This window comes from Bos indicus, chromosome 1 (genome assembly GCF_029378745.1).
Source record: "Bos indicus isolate NIAB-ARS_2022 breed Sahiwal x Tharparkar chromosome 1, NIAB-ARS_B.indTharparkar_mat_pri_1.0, whole genome shotgun sequence".
Taxonomy (NCBI): Eukaryota; Metazoa; Chordata; class Mammalia; order Artiodactyla; family Bovidae; genus Bos; species Bos indicus.
The window spans coordinates 67,734,651-67,754,957 of NC_091760.1; the positions used below are offsets into that span (position 1 = coordinate 67,734,651).

At 41.1% G+C, this 20,307-nt stretch overlaps 2 protein-coding genes across 4 annotated transcripts in view; one reads left to right on the forward strand and one right to left on the reverse strand.

The window, feature by feature from the left end:
• Positions 1 to 4,876, reverse strand: part of HSPBAP1 (HSPB1 associated protein 1) — a 57,408-nt gene extending 52,532 nt beyond the window's left edge. The window contains exon 1 of one of the 3 annotated variants that reach the window (XM_070800038.1): positions 3,668 to 4,876. Coding sequence is in view for 1 of the 3 variants with exons in the window: in XM_019956459.2 (XP_019812018.2) it covers positions 3,384 to 3,447 (64 nt within the window). In the remaining 2 variants the exon portion in view is untranslated. The other 2 variants (XM_070799978.1, XM_019956459.2) reach the window with 2 other exon arrangements.
• Positions 4,842 to 20,307, forward strand: part of SLC49A4 (solute carrier family 49 member 4) — a 102,841-nt gene continuing 87,375 nt past the window's right edge. The window contains exons 1-2 of the mRNA XM_019956572.2: positions 4,842 to 5,326; positions 15,969 to 16,062. Of these exons, the coding sequence (XP_019812131.2) occupies positions 4,987 to 5,326; positions 15,969 to 16,062 (434 nt within the window). The 5' untranslated portion in view covers positions 4,842 to 4,986. The remainder of the gene's footprint in view (positions 5,327 to 15,968; positions 16,063 to 20,307) is intronic.

Here is a 20,307-nt window from a genome sequence, read left to right on the forward strand (position 1 = left end):
TACACGTGCTACATTTTTCAGGGGAGCAAATCCATACTTTAATCAGATTTATTTCCCTCCTTAGAACTTCAAGATTAAGAATGACAAGTTTCCTCAAATCGTTAAATATGGAATCACCAGATAGCCCAACAATTCCACTCAGATATACGCCCAAGAGAAACGGAAAACATATGTTCACACAGAACCTTGTAAACAAATGTTCATAGCAGCGTTATTCATAGAAGCCCCAAAGTGTAAACAAAACAATGCCCACTGATGAATGGATATGCAAAGTGCGGCGTATCCATACTACAGAACAGTGTTCAGCCACAGCAAGTAATGAAGTATTGACACATGCTACAACACAGATGAACCTTGAAAACATGCTGTGTGAAAGAAGCCAGACACAAAAAGACACCTGTTGTATGATTCCAAGTTTATATGAAATGCCCAGAAGAGGCAAATCCACAGAGCCAGAGTACATTAGTGACTGCCAGGGAATGGAGAGAGGGTGCATAGGGAGTGACTGCCAATGGGAACTACGTTTCTTTTTGGTATGATGAAAACGTTCTGGAATTACGTTCTGGAATTACATTAGTGATGGCTGCACAACTTTGTGAACATACTGAAAAACTTTAGAAGGGTGAATTTGTGGTATTTGAATAAACAATAAAAACTTCCTCCTTCCCAGCAACATGTTTGACATCTTTCACGTCACCATTCTAAACCTAAACTCTAAGCATGCACACTAAAACTCAACAGTGCTCCCAACCACCTCCTTTTACTTCAGGTTCCTAATTCACATGTAGTTATTCAGGCTAGAAAATTTCAGAGACACCTCCAATCTCTTTGAATATCAGTCAGTCACCAATGCCAGCACTTTTTTTTTCCCCAACAAAAAACTACATAGTTGAATATGTAATTCCTGTCAGACATTTATGCTAGATGATCTACAAGTATCTTTAATTTTCACAACAGTTATGCATTTTACAGAGGAGAATGCTGTGGCTAAGGAGATTTAAGTACCTTTCCTTCAGTGTTTCTACCTCCAATCTATCCTCCATCCTTTAGCTGCAGTGATCTTCCTTAAAGCAGTGATCCCCTACCTAAAGCTCCTTAAAAGCGTCTGTCACAAAGTCCAGAGTCCCTAATTTGGTATAAGGTGCCTTCAGGATCTCTGTCTCTTAACATTTCTTACACCAACTTTGAGTTCCTGGACTCTGAGTGGCTCTTTCTCCTTCTGCCTCTGGGTTTGCCTCTGGATTCCCTTACTCCTTCACTCAACAAATAGGTATTAAGAGCTCACTAGGAGTCTGACATTGTAGACATTCCCTGGTGGCTCAGAGGGTAAAGTGTCTGCCTCCAATGCAGGAGACCGAGGTTCAATCCCTGGGTCAGGAAGCTCTCCTGGAAAGGAAACGGCAATCCACTCCAGTATTCTTTCCTGGAGAATCCTATGGATGGAGGAGCCTGGTAGGCTACAGTCCATGGGGCCGCAGAGAGTCAGACATGACTGAGGGACTTCACTTTCTTTTCACTTTCAGGAGCCTGACATTGTATTTCTACTTGGGCAACATTGTGACTAAAACAGATATATGTACTGCCCTCAAGGTGCTTAAGGTCTAAGGGAAGACACAATAATAAACAAGTAGTTACAGATTGTGCTAAGTGCAGGAAGCAGGATGCTGTATTACAGAACACAAACACACTTAGGGATCAGGGGAAAACTGCAATAACTGTTTTAGATGGGTTAATATGGTAAGGTTTCAGGTGGTGACATACCTTAAAATATGAAGACTAAGAAGCCAGTTATATGAAAAGCAGGTAAGAGCAGAAGAGGTGATGAGTGACAAGAGGTGCTCCTAGAGACATCAGCAGAGTCCAGATCAAAGATTTTTGAAGGTCATGGTTAGGAGTTTGGATTTTAATCTAAGTTCTTACTGCAGTGGATTTCATTGAAGACTTTTAAGTAAGACAGTGTCACTTTTGCCACCGAATAGAGAAGGGATTGGAGGGGCACAAGAGAAGAAATGGGGACACATGGCCTGAAGATACAGTAGTGGTTTAGATGAGAATTGTGGATGATTTGGACAACAGTGTGATAGTGAAGGAGGAATAGAGCAGATCAGATGCAGAGCTGGCCTGACTTGCAAAGTCATCAGCTCAGAGTGATGAAGAGATGAAAAGAGGATATATAGAGTTGGAGAATCTTCACTGATAAAAGAAAACAAGGTTACTACAAGAATAGAGGATGACAAGGTCTCAGGTTCATGCTGAGTGAATACTCAAGAGGTTGACTATTTTCATTTTATAACATCACATCAACTTGCCCAGGGCTTTTCACAGCAAAGTTCAGCAATATAGGTGCAAGTGCAGAGGGCAAAAGTTTGGGTTCATCCAGAATATAGGTTTTGTCAGAGGAGTAAAAGGCAAGCAAGGACAAGAGAAAAGTGTATTTTCAAGAGAAAGATCAGAATAATAAACTATGACATGCACTCTAAACTAGATAAGGGGATACAGATAGACAGAAAATGTAACAATGGACTGAAGGTACAGATGAAGCTCAGGAATTGTCTCTTTGGGGTACATAAACAAGGGAGTTATAAAGGCAGGAGATTGTGGTCAGATAGTAAGGAGTTGTAATTTGCTGCTTCTGCTTGCAATGGTCATCTCTTCCTCTAGACAAACATGACTATTTGATCACCAATCATATCCATCTTATGCTTCTCTGCTCCCTGTCTTCCCACGACTCACACCACCCCCCACCCCAGCATAACCACCTAGGTTTGTCACTATTTCATCAAATCATAAAGGTCCACCTCAAACTATTCCCTTCTTGAAGTATTTATCTTTCCCCCACTGGCATCTCTCCTGATGACAATCCTCACTCAGTATGTATTACTGACAGTATTCATTTTACCAAGCATTAGTCACTCTTTTGCCCTTCCAGACCCCTCTACTCAACTGGGAAAAGCCATTGTTATATACAGTCAAATGTCTCTGGATCCCGTGGCAGTACCCAGAACAGTGCCAGGCATGGAGCAATCATTCAATAAATCCTAATAGGGATCTCAGGCTCACATTCGTTCTCTAAAGCAGGATTCCACTGAAATCATAATCCTGTTCACAAAAGTCCAAGATAACTCCATGTGTCTCAAGTGTGGTTCAATCCACTGTTAACATTCACAACATCCTCATGGGTGAAACAACACTTGTAGGATGGAGGGAAACTGGAACAGTCGATCTAAAAGCTGGGTGCCACAACTGGAACAAAATCACGTTTATTAGAAAATAAATACTTTTACTCATAGTTTACTGCTAGGCCGTAGAGACAAACGGTCATATGAGAGGTGTCAACAAGACAGAGGGTTACAACCTCTTGGTCTGACCCGCCTAGTACCTACCTTCCTCCTCTCCACCTCCAGATGCAGAGTCCGCATTAGTGATCGCCCCGGGGCGTGCTGCCATGGCAAGCCGCGGGCTCAGCCCAAACCAAAAGAGAAACGGAGCGGGTACCGGTCTGAGATAGACCAAAACTCTGGCGGTGAAGCGGTTGCTACCGGGCTCTTCCGGAAGCTGCAAGAGCGTGGACGTCACGTGACGGGGAATGGGCGGGGCTACGCAGGTTTGTTTTGATTCAGGGGCGCTTGATATGTATGCACGTGGTCTCGGTTGTGGCTCTTCTTACCTTCTTCAAACGGTTGTCTTCTTTTACTGAAGACGTTTCTTGGCTTCGCTTCTGCTTCTCCTCGTTTCCTAGTCAGGTCCTTCGTTTTCGCCTTGGCACTTTCCTCCTCCCAACGGTTTTGGAGTTTTAGGGGATGGTTTGGTTTTTTGTGGCGCTCAAGGCAGTGGAAGGTGGCTCTGCGTTTGCTTTATTGTGCAGGCACTCTTAACAGCCTTGGATAAGAGAGTTCACGCTTCTCTTCCCCGTCTCTTCCCCATCTCTCTTGCCCTCTGGCAGCAACAAGACTCCACCTGGTTTTCGTGGCTGCCGGGAATGTGAGCCTCAGGCTAACGTGCTTTAATTGCGTTCATTGTGACTCATTTCCAACCCTGATCAAGCCGTATCGCGACTTAGATTTTCAGGACACTAACCGACAGCTGTCAGACCTTTGGATTTGTATATCAAAATAAATGCAACTGTTGGCTGCTTGATCAAGAGATCGACAACTTCCCGTCTTCTCGTTTACTCATCTAGTCAAAATCATAATAACTGGAGATAGATCTAGCTCATTTGGGGGCAAAAATCTTTCAGGTTTAATAAATATATCTTTATTGCTCTCCTAATAATGACAGGCAAAGGAGTAGAAAGAGATCTATATCTTCTATATATGAACTAAATTGATTCGTTTATAATTTCCTCGTTGGTATGTAAAGCACTAAAAAACGTCTGATTAAATAAGACAGTACTTACTGTACATAAAAAACAATTTTCATGCGGCAATCCTTCCTACTACGCGTCAGTCTTATTCTATCTCCCGCTCTAAATTCTGAAGTTATAAATCCTTCGGAATTGAGAATTAACCCAATATAGAAACAAGCATTAGCTTAAGTGACCGGAGATCTTCGAGTTTACTGGGCACATGACGTAAACTTGGACACTTCCTCCAACAATCCAGGTTCCTCGCCCAACCTCCTTTATTACAGCCTGTCCGGGAGTTCCCTTTTCCCCAGGCTCAGCGGCGCTCCTCCCGGTCGTTCCAGCTCCTCCCGGTCCGCGCTCTGGGACCCCGGCTCCACTCCGTCTCTCGCCCAGGTTGCCTCTTCATCCCGGGGAGACAGAGCACCTCGGGTCCCGCACCCTAGCCCCCTCCTCTCCGGTCTCTCCTGCCCCTCCTCCCCGCCCGCGGCCGGCTAGCGCGGCGCAGGCGCAGCAACGCGGCCGGCAGGCCCAGGGCGACCAAAGCAACCTCGGCCGCGGCTTAGCCCGGCAGTATCCGCGCGGGGCTGGTCGGCGGCACTCAGGACCTTGCGGGGCTGTGGCCCCGCGGGCCGCGCGTCGAGATGGGCTCGGGCTGGAGCAGCGAGGAGGAACGGCAGCCGTTGCTAGCGCCGGGGCTCGGGCCTGCGCCGGGGGCTGCTTGGAGAAGCCGGGAGGCGGCGGCGGCACTGCCCGCGGCAGCCCCGAGTCCCGGACGCGTGTATGGGCGCCGCTGGTTGGTGCTCCTGCTCTTTTCGCTGCTGGGGTTCGCGCAGGGCCTGGTCTGGAACACATGGGGCCCCATCCAGAATTCGGCGCGCCAGGCCTACGGCTTCTCCAGCTGGGACATCGCTCTCCTAGTGCTGTGGGGGCCCATCGGCTTCCTGCCCTGCTTCGCGTTCATGTGGCTTCTGGACAAGAGAGGTGAGGGGGGTCCCGGGAGCCCCGGCCGATGATGTTACTCCTGGGGGAGCCGCCTCCCTCGGCTTCGTCTTAGAGGTTGTATGAGGTTGATCGAGTGTTGCTGGCATCCCATGCCTGACTAGGAACCCTCCGTCCCCAAAGCGACAAATAAGGGAAGATTTCTTTGCAGATACTGTTTTGTTTTTAAATCAAGGCCCATTATACAACAGCAGGGATTAGGCGACCTTTGGATGTTCAAGTTTCTGCATGTGTGGATATAAGAGCATCCCATGCACATGCTTTGTGTGTTTTCTACATCTGACAAAAATGACTGATGCTTTGACTTCAAAGGGGTTTGGGGGTGTTGAGGGTGACAGGTCAGAAAATAGAATGATGATGCCCAGATACAAGGAAGTAATGGGTTGGCTTTCTGTAATAGATGACTCCAGCCCAGGAAGAGCTGTTGGGGAACTCAGGACCTGACGCTTTGGTTTCTGGAAAAGGGTGCACAGCAGCTTTAAAGTGTGTGTATGTGACCAGCTGCAAGTGTCAGCTGAGATTTTTAACTCTCAGATAAAGCTTACAGTTGAATGAAGACTCTCTTTTCATAGAGAATACTCTGGACAAACATCTCACTTTCCCACTTGCCAGTGTGATTCTGTGAGGAGAAAAATGGTCATAGGATTGAATGTTAAGACGTCGAACTATACCACACAAGTATGGATAAATGATTCATGGCCAATGTGATGTACCTGCTAAAAAGTAGAGGACAATTTTAGGCACAGAAGTGTAGTATCTAAAAGAAGAGAAATAGTTTGACATGCTTCTAATGTTCAGTTCTGGGCATTAATTTTTGAAAGGCCATTGGCAAAGTGGAGTCCTTTAAAAGTTGTGTGACAAGAATATAAAGGGTATAAGAATCATAATGTGTCAAATAAAAGGAATTGGGTGTGTCAAGCTTCAAAAACAAACTTGAGGCAGGATATAAATATGTGTTAAATGAGGAATTAGACTTAATGTGCCTAGTTCTAGAAGGAAGAACTAAACTGAGTGAAGTTACAAGAAGCTGTAACCCAAAGGGATACAGGAAAGAACCTTCTAACAATCAAAGTATCGAGCCCTGGAAAGTGTGGAACTTCCAGGCAGAGAGATATGTGCTAGTTGCCGAGAAAGTTTCTTGTACTGAATGGGGTTTTTCTTTTGTTTGGATTTATTTGTTTTAAACTACATTAGACTTTATTTGGATTTTACTAGGTTTTCCATGAATGTCTCTCTCTTTTTTTTGCCCTGTTCTAAGATTCAGTCGAGGGTCCCTAATTACATTTAGTTGTTATTTCTTGTTAATCTCCTTCAATCTGTGACAATTCCTCTGTCATTCTTTACCAGGTTAGATAACTTAAGGGGAAATACTATTTTATTGTTTCTTTTAACTTTTTATCAGGAGCATCTTTCAATATTATTCCATAAATTTAGCCAACTATATTTTTAAGGTGGAAAAATGCTAATTTTTGTCCTTTTCATTATAATTATATTCACTATATATATATATGATAATTACATATATATATATATATATAATTACATCTACTATTCTTGGCCAGATAAATTAGGGACTTCCTATTTTCTTTATAGGGATTCCCCATTGCAGGGAATCCACCTGCAATGCAGGAGATGCAGGTTCGATTCCTGGCTCGGGAAATCCCTTGGAATAGGAAATGGGAACCCACCCTAGTATTCTTGCCTGGAAAATTCCATGGGCAGAAAAGCCTAGCAGGCTACAGTCCTTGGGGTCTCAAAGAATCAGACATGACTGAGCACACACACACATTCTCTTTATAAAATAGGTTACTTTAGGAGTTCTTTCAGCGTTTCTGTGACTATATGGTGAATTCTATTTTATGTTTTATGTTGGCTAGAGCAACAAAAAACAGATTTAAAATTCCCTTGCTTTTCAGTAGAAAAAAGCCAGTTCTGCTTTCATATGTTGGCTGTCCTGCTGCACAAGTCCTATTTGCATACATAGAAGTGAGTTCCTGGCATCCCTGGGTATCTTTCTCCCCAGAGGGGAGGTAGTTGTCTGGTCTTGTGGTCATGGGTCCCACCCAACTTAGTAGAAGACCAGTTATCTTCCTGAAATTGCTTTTGTACTCTCACTTTTCATTTTCCAGCAAGGAGATAATGAAAGAGCCAGAAGGGGGTGTGTGCCCTGGAAGCCAATGAAGAAAATTTCAAGAAGGAGATAGCACCCAAATGTGTGCTGAGCTCTGGGGACATAGCCCTCATGGAGCCTACATTCTAATGAGGAGATCCAGGCACCAAAGGACAGTAAAACTAAATGCTTAGTGTGTCAGATGGTGATGAATGTTTTAGAGAAAAATGGAAGTCAGGCAGGGGAGAAAGGGGATGTGACTGGGTGATACTTTCTCTAGACTGTCAGGGAAGGCCTTACTGATCATGTGTGTGTGAGCAGAGACCTGAGGGAAAAAGGAAACACACCTTGGCAATTCTGGACAAGACTCTTTGGGACAAAGACAAAGGTCATAAACTTGTTAGGCATATCTGAAAAAGATACATAGTAGAGAAATAAATTGTAGAAGGATTGTTGGGCAGCTCAGAGGGCCTACTTTAAGTGACTGGGCATTAATTTCAAATGAGTTGAGTTGTAGCTGAGTTGAGCCTTAAGGCCACTGTAAGAATGCTGGTCGTGATGATGTGAGGAGGGTTCACTCTACTGGAAGGTTTGAGCAGAAGGGTAAAATGATGACTCTGTTAATATCTTGAGAACAAGAGCCACAGCAGGAAGACCAGTTGTAAGGGTAATGGACCAACTTAGATGGGGCTCATGATGACTTCCAACTGTGGTGAAAGTAGTGAAGGATTTGAGAAGTGGTTGGATTCTAGATACATGTTGAAAGTAGACTTACCAGTATAGGCAGAGGTGAAGTATGAGGAAATTGGAGGATTCTAAGATTCTTCTCAACTTTTTTTAGCATTAGTAATTGGGAGAATCAAGCTGCAGTTTACTGAGATGTAGAAGATTCTGGGAGGAGCATTTTGGGGGTAGATCATGAATCTGGCCTGCAGATCAAGAATTTGAAATGCGTATTTGATATAGGATAGGCTAAGTTGAAGAACTGATACTTTTGAACTGTGGTGTTGGAGAAGACTCTTGAGAGTCCCTTGGACTGCAAGGAGATCCAACCAGTCCATCCTAAGGGAGATCAGTCCTGAATATTCATTGGAAGGACTGATGTTGAAGCTGAAACTCCAATACTTTGGCCACCTGATGTGAAGAGCTGACTCATTGGAAAAGATCCTGATGCTGGGAAAGATTGAGGGCAGGAGGAGAAGGGGACGACAGATGATGAGATGGTTGGATGGCATCACTGACTCGATGGACATGAGTTTGAGTAAGCTCTGGGAGTTGGTGATGGACAGGGAGGCCTGGCGTGCTGCAGTCCATGGGGTCACAAAGAGTCGGACATGACTGAGTGACTGAACTGAACGGACCTGAAACTGTCAGTTTATTGCCTGAGCAATAAATTTGTGTTTTGTCATCCTGGAATGATATTTAGTCAGGGAAGGCAATGGCATCCCACTCCAGTACTCTTGCCTGAAACATCCCATGGACGGAGGAACCTGGTAGGCTGCAGTCCATAGGATCGCTAAGAGTCTGACACGACTGAGCGACTTCACTTTCATTTTTCACTTTCATGCATTGGAGAAGGAAATGGCAACCCACTCCAGTGTTCTTGCCTGGAGAATCCCAGGGACGGGGGAGCCTGGTGGGCTGCCGGTCTATGGGGTCGCACAGAGTCGGACATGACTGAAGCAACTTAGCAGCAGCAGCAGCAATGGTATTTAGAGTCTTGGAGCTGAGTGAGGTCACCTGTGGAGAGGGATGTTGCTTCAGAAGAAGACAGCCCAGGGGCATTCCAACATTTAGAGCTTGGAGAGACTAAGGAAGAACGAGCTAGTGAGGACTGAGAGTAGAGCCTTAGATTTAGTAACATGGAGATCTTTGGTGTCTTTTAAAAGAATAGTCTCATTAGAGTGGTGGGGATAAGTTCAAGAGTATAGACATTTATGTTAAACACACTGTAAAGGGCAGCAGAGAAATGAAGGAGTAGCCAGGGGGAAATATGACTACTTAGAAGGTATTTTAAAGATAAGAGATATTAAAGCATTTCTCTGGAATACAGTGTCCTGATGGATCCAGAAAAAAGGGAGAAATTGACAATGCTAGAGGGAGGGGAAGGAACTGCTGTAGCCATATCCTTGGATAAGCAAAATGGGATGCAGTCCTCAAGAGCACAAGTAGATAGGTTGGCCTTAGAAAGAAGTATTGACAGCTAATTCTTCAATAGTAATGGAAGAAATGATAAGAGCATATAGATTACAGATGCAGATGGTGGGTGCTAGGAGCTTGTGGGAGTTACCTTTGTTTATAGTTCTCAGAAAATAAGAAACAATATTGCCACCTGACAGTGAAGCTAGGAGAACAATTCTTGGAAAATTGAAGAGATGTGATAAATTGTAATACTATTTCCTAGGAAAGGAGAGAATACGCAGACTAGGAAATTGTAGTAGGATTGTTGGACAGCTCAGAGGGACTGCTTTAAGTGACTGGGCATTGATTTCAAGTATGACCAGTTAGCATGGATGTGTGTCTCCCTCCAGCCTGTTCTGTTGGGCAAGCACATGCATGGGCAGAGTTGGCAAAGAGAGAGATCACCAGAGGTGCAGTTTGCCAAATGTGTACGACTAACAAAGTGCAGGCAAAGAGTAGAGGATTATGTAGAGAGTGATATAACCATGGACCACGGACTCTAAACTAGGTAAAGGAGAAAAAGAAACATATAAGATGGATGAGAAAAAGTAGTAGGCTCCAAAATTGTTATTCCCAGTGGATGAAGAATTTAGAGTACTGGAAGGAATGAGTGGGAAGGAGAGAAGGTCATGGTTGAAGAATGGGATGCTTGAAATTGGGATTGTGTTGTGGATGCAGTTATGGTAAAGATAAGGTTGGAGTTTAACCAAAAGAGTGGACAACCAAGGTAGGGTAGAGGACATGATCGTGGAATAAGAAGTCAGGGGACTGAGAGGCCTGGGTATTGAAAAGGTCATCTCTTGCATTGAAATCACCAGATTTGTGAAAGATATAATGTCCTCAGAGGTATTAATGAGCCGAAACAGGTTTAAGCCTGGAGGGTGAATGATGTGGAGGCAGGTATGTGGTGGTCTGTAGACAGTCACAGCTGGGAGTGGTGAGCATGACAGTCAGAATTGGGTCAATGGCTCTTCTGGCTATGATGGAGTAACAGGAACTGGATTTATTCTTCCATCTTAAACTACTGAAAGCAGAAAACAAAATCAAGGTATATGAAACAGTGGTTTTCAGACATTGGACAATAGGTACAGCAGGACAGTGATCCTTACAATTGCTTCACCCAAAGATACGGAGTTCAAACAGAGCCCCACAGTTTTCCTAAGTCGAGGAGACAGTTGAGCTGTGTAAGAGGCCACCATAGCCAGAATTCTTAGGGAAGAATACCAGAGAGGAAAAGAGTTCACAGAGAGAGTTCTTGATTTGTAGGGAGTTGTTCTTGGGTTTTCAGCTGAGCACTGACTGGCAGTTTACACATGAAGAAACTACTCAAGTCTGAGAAAAGGACCAGAAAGGAGCAGGCAGAACAATTCTCACAGTTCATGCGAGTCTGGGAATAGTTTCCATTCCCAACAGCCAAAATGGGGAAACCTCATAATACATAGGAGGTTGGACTGAATGATCAGAAGGGTGCTGCCTCAGCAGTAATGACTAACAAGCTCTAGACTAAAGGCTGCTCTGGTTCCACCTAATAAAACTTAAAAGTACTCCTTGAAAAGATCAAAAGTAACTATATCCCAAAACATTGTTCAAAAATGCTTAATGGAGTTGAAAAAAATCTATCACCCAACAGGTTAAAATTCAGAATGCCTGACATCCAAATCAAAAGTTACCAAGCATGCAAAGAAACAGGAAAATATAACATTTCAAAAGGAGAAAAACAATCAGTAGAACAGACCAAGAAATGGCACAGATGATAAAATTAATAGACAGGGACATCAAAGCAACTACTATAAATAGATATACTACATGTGTTCAAGAAGATAGATGAAAGCATGTTAAGGAGAGACACAGGAAAGCATAAAAAAGACCAACGTTAAACTTCTGGAGATGAGGATGTAATCTGTGTCTGAAACCAGAAAAAACACGCTAGATAGGCTCTGCTGCTGCTGCTGCTGCTAAGGCGCTCCAGTCGTGTCCGACTCTGTGCAACCCCATAGATGGCAGCCCGCCAGACTCCACCATCCCTGGGATTCTCCAGGCAAGAACACTGGAGTGGGTTGCAGATTAAACATTATAGAAGAAAAGATAGCAAACTTTAAGATGGAGTGATAAGTACTATCTAAAGTGGAACACAAATGAAAAAAGTGATTTAAAAAACCCCACTAGTATCAGTGAGCAGTACAGTTTTAAGTGGCCTAATACATGTATAATTAGAGTCCCAGATGAAAAGAGATTGCCAACATCCACTGGATCATCGCAAAAGCAAGAGAGTTCCAGAAAAACATCTATTTCTGCTTTATTGACTGTGCCAAAGCCTTTGACTGTGTGGATCACAATAAACTGTGGAAAATTCTGAAAGAGATGGAAATACCAGACCACCTGACCTGCCTCTTGAGAAACCTATATGCAGGTCAGGAAGCAACAGTTAGAACTGGATATGGAACAGCAGACTGGTTCCAAATAGGAAAAGGAGTACGTCGTGGCTATATATTGTCACCTTGCTTATTTAACTTATATGCAGAGTACATCATGAGAAAAGCTGGGCTGGAAGAAGCACAAGCTGGAATCAAGATTGCCGGGAGAAATATCAATAACCTCAGATATGCAGATGACACCACCCTTATGGCAGAAAGTGAAGAACAAAAGAGCCTCTTGATGAAAGTGAAAGAGGAGAGTGAAAAAGTTGGTCTAAACCTCAACATCCAGAAACTAAGATCATGGCATCTGGTCCCATCACTTCATGGCAAAAAGATGGGGAAACAGTGGAAACAGTGTCAGACTTTATTTTGGGGGGCTCCAAAATCACTGCAGATGGTGATTGCAGTCATGAAATTAAAAGATGCTTACTCCTTGGAAGGAAAGTTATGACCAACCTAGATAGCATATTAAAAAGCAGAGACATTGCTTTGTCAACAAAGATCTGTCTAGTCAAGGCTATATTTTTTCCAGTGGTCATGTATGGATGTGAGAGTTGCACTGTGAAGAAAGCTGAGCGCCGAAGAATTGATGCTTTTGAACTGTGGTGTTGGAGAAGACTCTTGAGAGTCCCTTGGACTGCAAGGAGATCCAGCCAGTCCATTCTAAAGGAGATCAGTCCTGGGTGTTCATTGGAAGGACTGATGCTGAAGCTGAAACTCCAATACTTTGGCCACCTCATGCGAAGAGTCGACTCATTGGAAAAGACCCTGATGCTGGGAGGGATTGGGGGCAGGAGGAAAAGGGGACAACAGAGGATGAGATGGCTGGATGGCATCACCAACTCGATGGACATGAGTTTGAGTGAACTCCGGGAGTTGGTGATGGACAGGGAGGCCTGGCTTGCTGCAGTCCATGGGGTCGCAAAGAGTCAGACATGACTGAGCGACTGATCTGAAGTGAACTGAAGGGAAGAGGGCATGGAGTAAGATGAAATGGGGTAGGAGGGAGAGATTGAAGAAATAATGCCAAAAAAATTTCCAAATTTGTTGATATCCTTAAATCCAGAAATATAATAATCCTAGTAGAAGAAACAGCATAAACAAAACCACACAGAACAAATTGCAGCCTGAATAAAACTACAGCAAGGCACATCGTTATCATACTGCTTCAACCAGAGAAAATCAAAGCATCAAGAGAGAAGAGACTGCGAGCTTTATTTAGAGAGGAGAGAGTAACAGTGATCTGAAAGTGGCTGGGGAAGCAGTGTCCTCAGGGAAGAGGTTTCAGAGGAGTAAAAAGGTGAAGACAGTGTTTATGAAAGAGCTTGATAATGTAGGGATTCCACTGATCTGCAGATTCTGAGAGCTCCAGAAGGCACAGTGGAAAGATGTTGGGAGTTCAGGCCCTGGCAGAGATGAGGTCAGATTTTAGGATGTGTGAAGCCATATTGGGATAAGGATGACCTGTGAATCTTGGGTCTTTTTTGACTAGTGTAAACAGGAAAAACAGGCACAATGTAATTAGTCCTCATAGTCTCGGAGGCAGATCCAGGTGGCGAGGCTCTGGTTATGGGGGATAGGGACAAGTGATCTATACCGGGAGCAATCAGAGCTTATTTTCACTCCAGCTGATGGAGCCTGAGAAGGACAGTTTTACCAGATAAAACTTATTTCCATGCATCCACTGTGTATGTGTGTGTGTGTGTGTGGTGGAGAGGGGCTGGATTTTTTTTTTTTGGCACTCAATTTTGTATCATGATATTTAGGCACCGATTGTGGACACTGTCTTCCTGTACCCAGTAGGTTCCCAGCAAAGGCGCCATCATCCATTGGAAAGGGGCTTCCTGCAAAGTCTGGATGCCATATTTGAGTAGAATTTATTCTTATTATCAATCATGTTCAGTTTTCCAAAATTATTCCTGTACCTTTCATCAGATGGTTTTTGCACTCACATCCTAGTACTGTAATCACTTGGGATTTATTTATGCGAAGGTCCTAGATGTCTCATAAGCATATTTTTCTTGGGGAATTCATACTTCTTGCCAAAGTCAGTTGCTGTCTTTTTGAGTACATGGAACTACAGAGTCCTGCCTTGTCAAAATTCAAATGAGATTAAGAAAGCAAGAAAACATTCTGTTCAAAACTGAGCATCAGTTGAGGTGGATTGGGTAATATTTGGTAACAATTAAACATAAGAAAGCCACAAGTTGTGCCAGTAAGATTGCTTTATGTAATCAGCTTTTCACAACTTCTTTATTCTTGAAAGTTTATATCAACTGTTTTGTGCTAGTGTTGAGCAGTAGTAATAGGAAACCAATTATTGGACCCTAGGGCTATAAACAATGCCCCACTGCCCACTTGGTGGCTATTTACCTTAATTACAAACCAAATACCAGGAAGAAATAAACATAATGTAGAATGTGAGCCTTATAGACCCAAATTGATAAAATTTTATCCACTATCTCATAAGGCACCCAGTATGACCTTATAAGAGCAACAGTTTGCAAGTTTAGGATGTTTATGACTATGAATGTACTTTTTATTAATTATATTTTATTTCCTGTGGCTGTAATGTGGTTTTAAAATCTATGTTGTTAGTAGAAGCAGTAAATGAGCAGTATGTATGCATTACTTGTTCCTGAGCAGCACAATTTTCTATGTTATTCCTTCTGCCAAATTATATTAATCATATTCAGATCATATAAAGCTAACTCAGTTCATGTCGCAAATTATCTTCAATGTAGCGTGTGTGTGCCTGATCTGAATCTCAAGTTTATTTTCCTTGCTGTGTTTAATCTGCATAATTATAGTTTTGTTGATTTTCAGTTTCCTTCAAGCAGAGAAGCCCTTTGGAAACCAAACATTTAACCATCTCCCTTCTGCCAAGAAAAGAAAACTCTGGGGGAAATAAAAGAGAGAAAATTTGCATTAAACAGTTTAAGTCTATTCACTGTGAAATGGTTTCAAGGGTGTTGGGTCTGGGAAAAATTGGAAGAAATGTTGCTACTTTTGCCACATACTCCATATGAGCCACCTCTGTGGTGTGGCTGCTACAGAACAGTAAGGCAGCATTAATTTAGTGCTAAGAAAAGTGCAGCATTCCAACAATAAGAAGATAGAATCTTGTTATATTATTCAGCCACAGCCAGACTATTATATCTGTTTTTGGTTACTTTGTTTTTACATTTTATATTTTCTTTTGCCCTGTTATCCACATAACTGACCATTGGCACACATTTTCAAAATAGTTGATCATATTTGGGATACAAAGGGAAGAGCTATCTGATCCACATTATCTTCTAAAACCCTAAACCATGCTTTCTCTTTTTTTTAAACAACATCATTCTATAAGTTGAAAGCCATCTGATAAATCAATAACATTAAATACTATTGTATTAATAATCAAAGGGTTCTAATGGACTATCTCTTAAGACCCTATAACAAATTTATCCTGATTATAAGATAAAATAAGTAATTGGCCACTTGTCATTTTTTGAGAAAATTTAAAGCAATAATCTATCATGTAAAAAAAAAAAACTGTGGGGGCAGCTTGCCTTTGAAATTTGGAAATTTTATATTTGAGATGTAAAACTAAAATATCTTATCTTTTAAAATTATTTTCTATATATTTTAGTGTTATATCTGAACAAAGCATTATTAGCCATTCATTTCAAAAAACTGGAGCTCATAGAACTTTTTACTCAATCCTTGATGTGATCATTCAGGTTTTCTCTTAAAGTTAAAATCATTTCATATTCAGCATGTAGAGTTCTCCCTTCCCAGTGTTGGGAGTTATAGAGAAAAGCCATGTTAGAATATAATACCAGTATGATTGAGTAAAAAAATCTTTCTTCTTAACATTGACTTACTTGAAGAGAAAATAGAAAATAATCCAGATATTTTTGTTTTCTTTTAGGTCTTCGGATAACTGTGCTTCTGACATCCTTCCTTATGGTTTTGGGAACTGGTCTAAGGTGCATACCTGTATCAGACTTAACGCTTAAAAGAAGGTAAATCATATAAATAACTTAAAATTTTTTTCCCACATTTTTTGAGTGTATTATATATGTTTGCTGCTGCTGCTGCTGCTAAGTCGCTCAGTCGTGTCCGACTCTATGGGACCCCAGAGATGGCAGCCCACCAGGCTTGGTTATAAGCTTTTAGTAAACAGTTCTGTTTTTAAAATCAGAGGGTCATATTTATAGTAGCATTTTTTCCCCTGACTTGGTAAATAATTGAGTATACATTTATTAGTTGTCATATTGGAAGATACTGTACTAATTGTTGTGTACATAAATAGAGAATAAGTTAATCTTCTTCATGCTATCCAGGAGCTATAATAACCATGGGAAAATAATAGTATAACAAAAGGAAGAATAATATATTAATAGATAATGCCATAGAAGATTTATAACATTGCCACAAGAGACTGAGAGAAGTTTTGGCTGAGGATCTCAAAAAGAAGATTTCATAAAGAAGGTGATAAATAAAGTAAGCATTGAAGGATAAATAGAATTTTGATAACTATAGTTAGGGGAAGGATATTCCAGGGTATAGAGGAATAACAAGAACGAAGGCACAGAGGCAGGTAAGCACAGGTTTCTTCTGGGACGGGCAGGGAGCTTCTTTTCTGTAGAGCAGCATTTCTGTACCTGGGGTATATGGATTTATCTCAAGGGATACTGAATATAGGAAGATTTTAGAAATTTGTTTTCCTTTTGGTTATAATATTAAAAGATTTTTTAACCAATAATAATCTGTAATTTAAAAAAACATTTTTATTGACCAGATGTCAGTTTCTTAGTGTTTATCAAACTGAGATCCTTGGATTTGACCTGAAGAGCCGTTGAGGAAATTTTCCCCATTAACAAGGAGCCGTAAATGACTGACGTTTGAGAGACACTGGTATACAGAATAAAGCATAAGAAAGCAGTCTGTAGAGATGGAGTTTAGAAAAGGGTATCCTGATTATGCATGATATTGACGCCATCCCTTAGAACCATAATCGCTCACTGGACAGTTGGGAGCCACTTAGGTTCTTAATCTGAGCAGCAGTAGGGTCAGACCTATATTACGTAAACTATTGATTTGAAGACTGTAGCACTGAACTGTAGGATTGATTACAGAGGGTTAAGAGTGCTAGCAGGAGACCAGAAAGGATGCAGTGACCACTGCATGGTCATGACTCCAAGCTGGAGTCATCCTTTTGTTTCATTTGTTTATTCATTTATTAGTTCATTTATTCGAAAAAATTCACTGAACTTCTCCTGTGTGCCAAGCTGGTTTCTGCACATGGGGAATGCAGCAGAAAACACGGTAGGAAAATCTCTGCCTTGTGCAGTTTACATTCCAGCTGGGGAGACTGGCAATGCACTAGATAAATAAGTTAAATATATAGTATGTGCTGTGGGAAAAAAATAGGGAAGAAGGATTTGAAATAGGACAGAAGTGAAAGGATGGTAAAATTTCAGGAAAAAAATGGTTACTGGGAAGATACCTTTTGAGGGTGAAGCCTGGAGGAATGAATGGATGGATGATGTGTTATGTAAGGGGCAAGCATTCCAGGCAGAGCGAACGGCAAGTATAAAGGATGGGAAGAGAAGAGCAACCTGGCAGGGAGCCTGGCAGGGCTGGAGCCAAACCAGAGACTTTATGGGAAGAGGGCTGGGAAATGAGACCAGTCATGGGTGGCGACGGGAGTGTGAGACCAGGTCCTTCAAGACCTCGTAAGGACTTCAGCTTTTTTCAAGCTAGAAAATCTCTTCAGCTGTGAGCTGAAGAGAACCATGGTCACAGGCTGCTTTATTGAGGATGCAGGAGTGGGGAGACCAGGTAGGGAATCAGTGCAATAAAGCACATGAGGGATGATGCTGACTTGAGCCATAGTGGTGGCAGTGGTTGTGGTGAGGAGTGGTCAAATCTGATTATAGTTTGAAGGACCTGCTAATGGATTGAATAAAGGGAATAACAGGAAGTGAGGAGTCCAGAATGACTGTCTTACCCTGAGAAGTTGTGGGAATGGAAAGGATAGCATAGATGTCAGAGAGAACATGTGAGAAAGACATCAGAGGTGATATGACTGAGGTTGCACTCTGGAGACTCTGACATTGTTGATCCATTAACAGACACACGGGACCCAGGAGGAGAAGGAGTGGATTTTAGGTACAAGATGTTGACTTTTATTTGGAACAGAATTTTTCATTTTCAAAGTAAATGCTGTTCATTTTCAGATTTTCAAAGTATGTTATCTTTCCAGAAAATTGAGAGTATAAGTGTTCCATATTTTTAAAGGCAGATATCATTTGGGTTTCTGTGGAATGCTGGTCTTCATATCCTATCCTTCTGAGTGAGATTTTAACAGATGAGTTTCATTGTGTTTGAAATGTTCTTAATTTTTTCAAATATACAGGTGTTTTTTTTTTTAGAACATCTACAGTTTTTAAGTACAAACTTCAGTATAAACTGAAATTCAATAAAGTATTCTTTAAAAATGCTTCCTAGTATTTCTGGTAGCTTTTCTTCTGTTTTGGGCCATCTATTCTATTGCTTCTCTCTAGTTTTATATCCCTTCATATCCTTTCCAAATATAAAATTATAGGAATAATAAAGAGTTGACTCTGTGGTGGAGAAAATGGTATGAAAAATAAATAGAGCTCATAAAGAAATGTAAACAAAGATAGGAAAGAGAAGAAAGAAAGAATTCTCAGAGATTGAACCTTTCATAAAAAGAAAGTATAAATTGAATTCCTCATCCTTTGTGTGTTCACCTATCATATAAGGAATATGGGAATATTATCCCCTTGAAATGAGACTTCATTTATGTCCATGCAATATTTCTTTAGAGCAATATTATCAACAACACACATGCAGCTGTTACAATGAAAATGCTATAGTTAGAATGCTTATTTTTGACTAGAAGCCTTATTAAATTACCACTTTTAAGCTTAAGACTCCCACTTGACACTGAACCGGAAGGGATAAAGACCTTCTGTGCATTTGGCCAGCACTGAAACAAGTATTTAGCAATCTGTTTCTGTGCCCCTGTTTCACGCGAAGCTTTTTGAGCTTCTGACCCAGCCTTCTGAATAGTGACCCTGTACCTTTTACTTCCTGTATCTTAGCTTTTATGAGTCTTAAGACATGTGAGAAGCAGCTTTCTAATCAGCCCTTTCTTCAATCACAACTATTAATACCACCTTCCTAATGGTGTTTTACCTCTTCATAGTATCAGAATTTCTTTTATCTACATATAGATACGCCACTTTTCTCTTATTAACACCACAAATAAATAAGGAACTTAGAATAATGAACTATAAAGTATTTCTTCTATGGTTGGGAAGCAAATCATATATTAAAAAAATACTAGATGTCATTACTCTATAGTGTGAAATGCAATATGGCATGCCCAGTAAACAATTTACAGACTTCCAGAAGGTGAACTTACAGTAGGTTATATCTGCTTTTAATCGTAGGTGTATCCGATAATTACCATGACATATTATCTTTCAAATCAGTGTAATTTTTATTAACATTAATAATAGATTACTAACATATGATAAATAGTTAAATAGTATGGTTCTAGTAAACATAGATTTTCTATAAATATACTCCATTGTAAAATGCTTTCCAGCTGACAATCTTAAATTTAAAATGATCATAGCAGAAAAAAATGAGTTGTTTAGTAAATGGTTTTATGATAACTGCTTAGCTATCTGAAAAAAAAAGTGAGGAAGAGCCCTATATCTGTCCTGCCACTTAAGTAAATTCCAGTTGGATCAACCATTTAAGTATAAAATATGAACCATAGAAATATTAGAAGATGAGACTAATTTTAGAAGGGCAAAGACCTTCCAACTAAGACACAAATCTCAGAAGCCATAGAAAAGTATAATACTTTTGGCTACATAAAAGTTTAGAATATCTGCATGATTAAAAATACTATAAAAATACATATATATATATATATATATATATATATATATACACACTATATAACAAAGTCAAAAGAAAAGTTAAAAACTGTGAAATGGTGTTAGAAAGTGTTCTAGTTTCATTCTTTTACAAGTGGTTGACCAGATTTCCCAGCACCACTTGTTAAAGAGATTGTCTTTAATCCATTGTATATTCTTGCCTCCTTTGTCAAAGATAAGGTGTCCATATGTGCGTGGATTTATCTCTGGGCTTTCTATTTTGTTCCATCGATCTATATTTCTGTCTTTGTGCCAGTACCATACCGTCTTGATAACTGTGGCTTT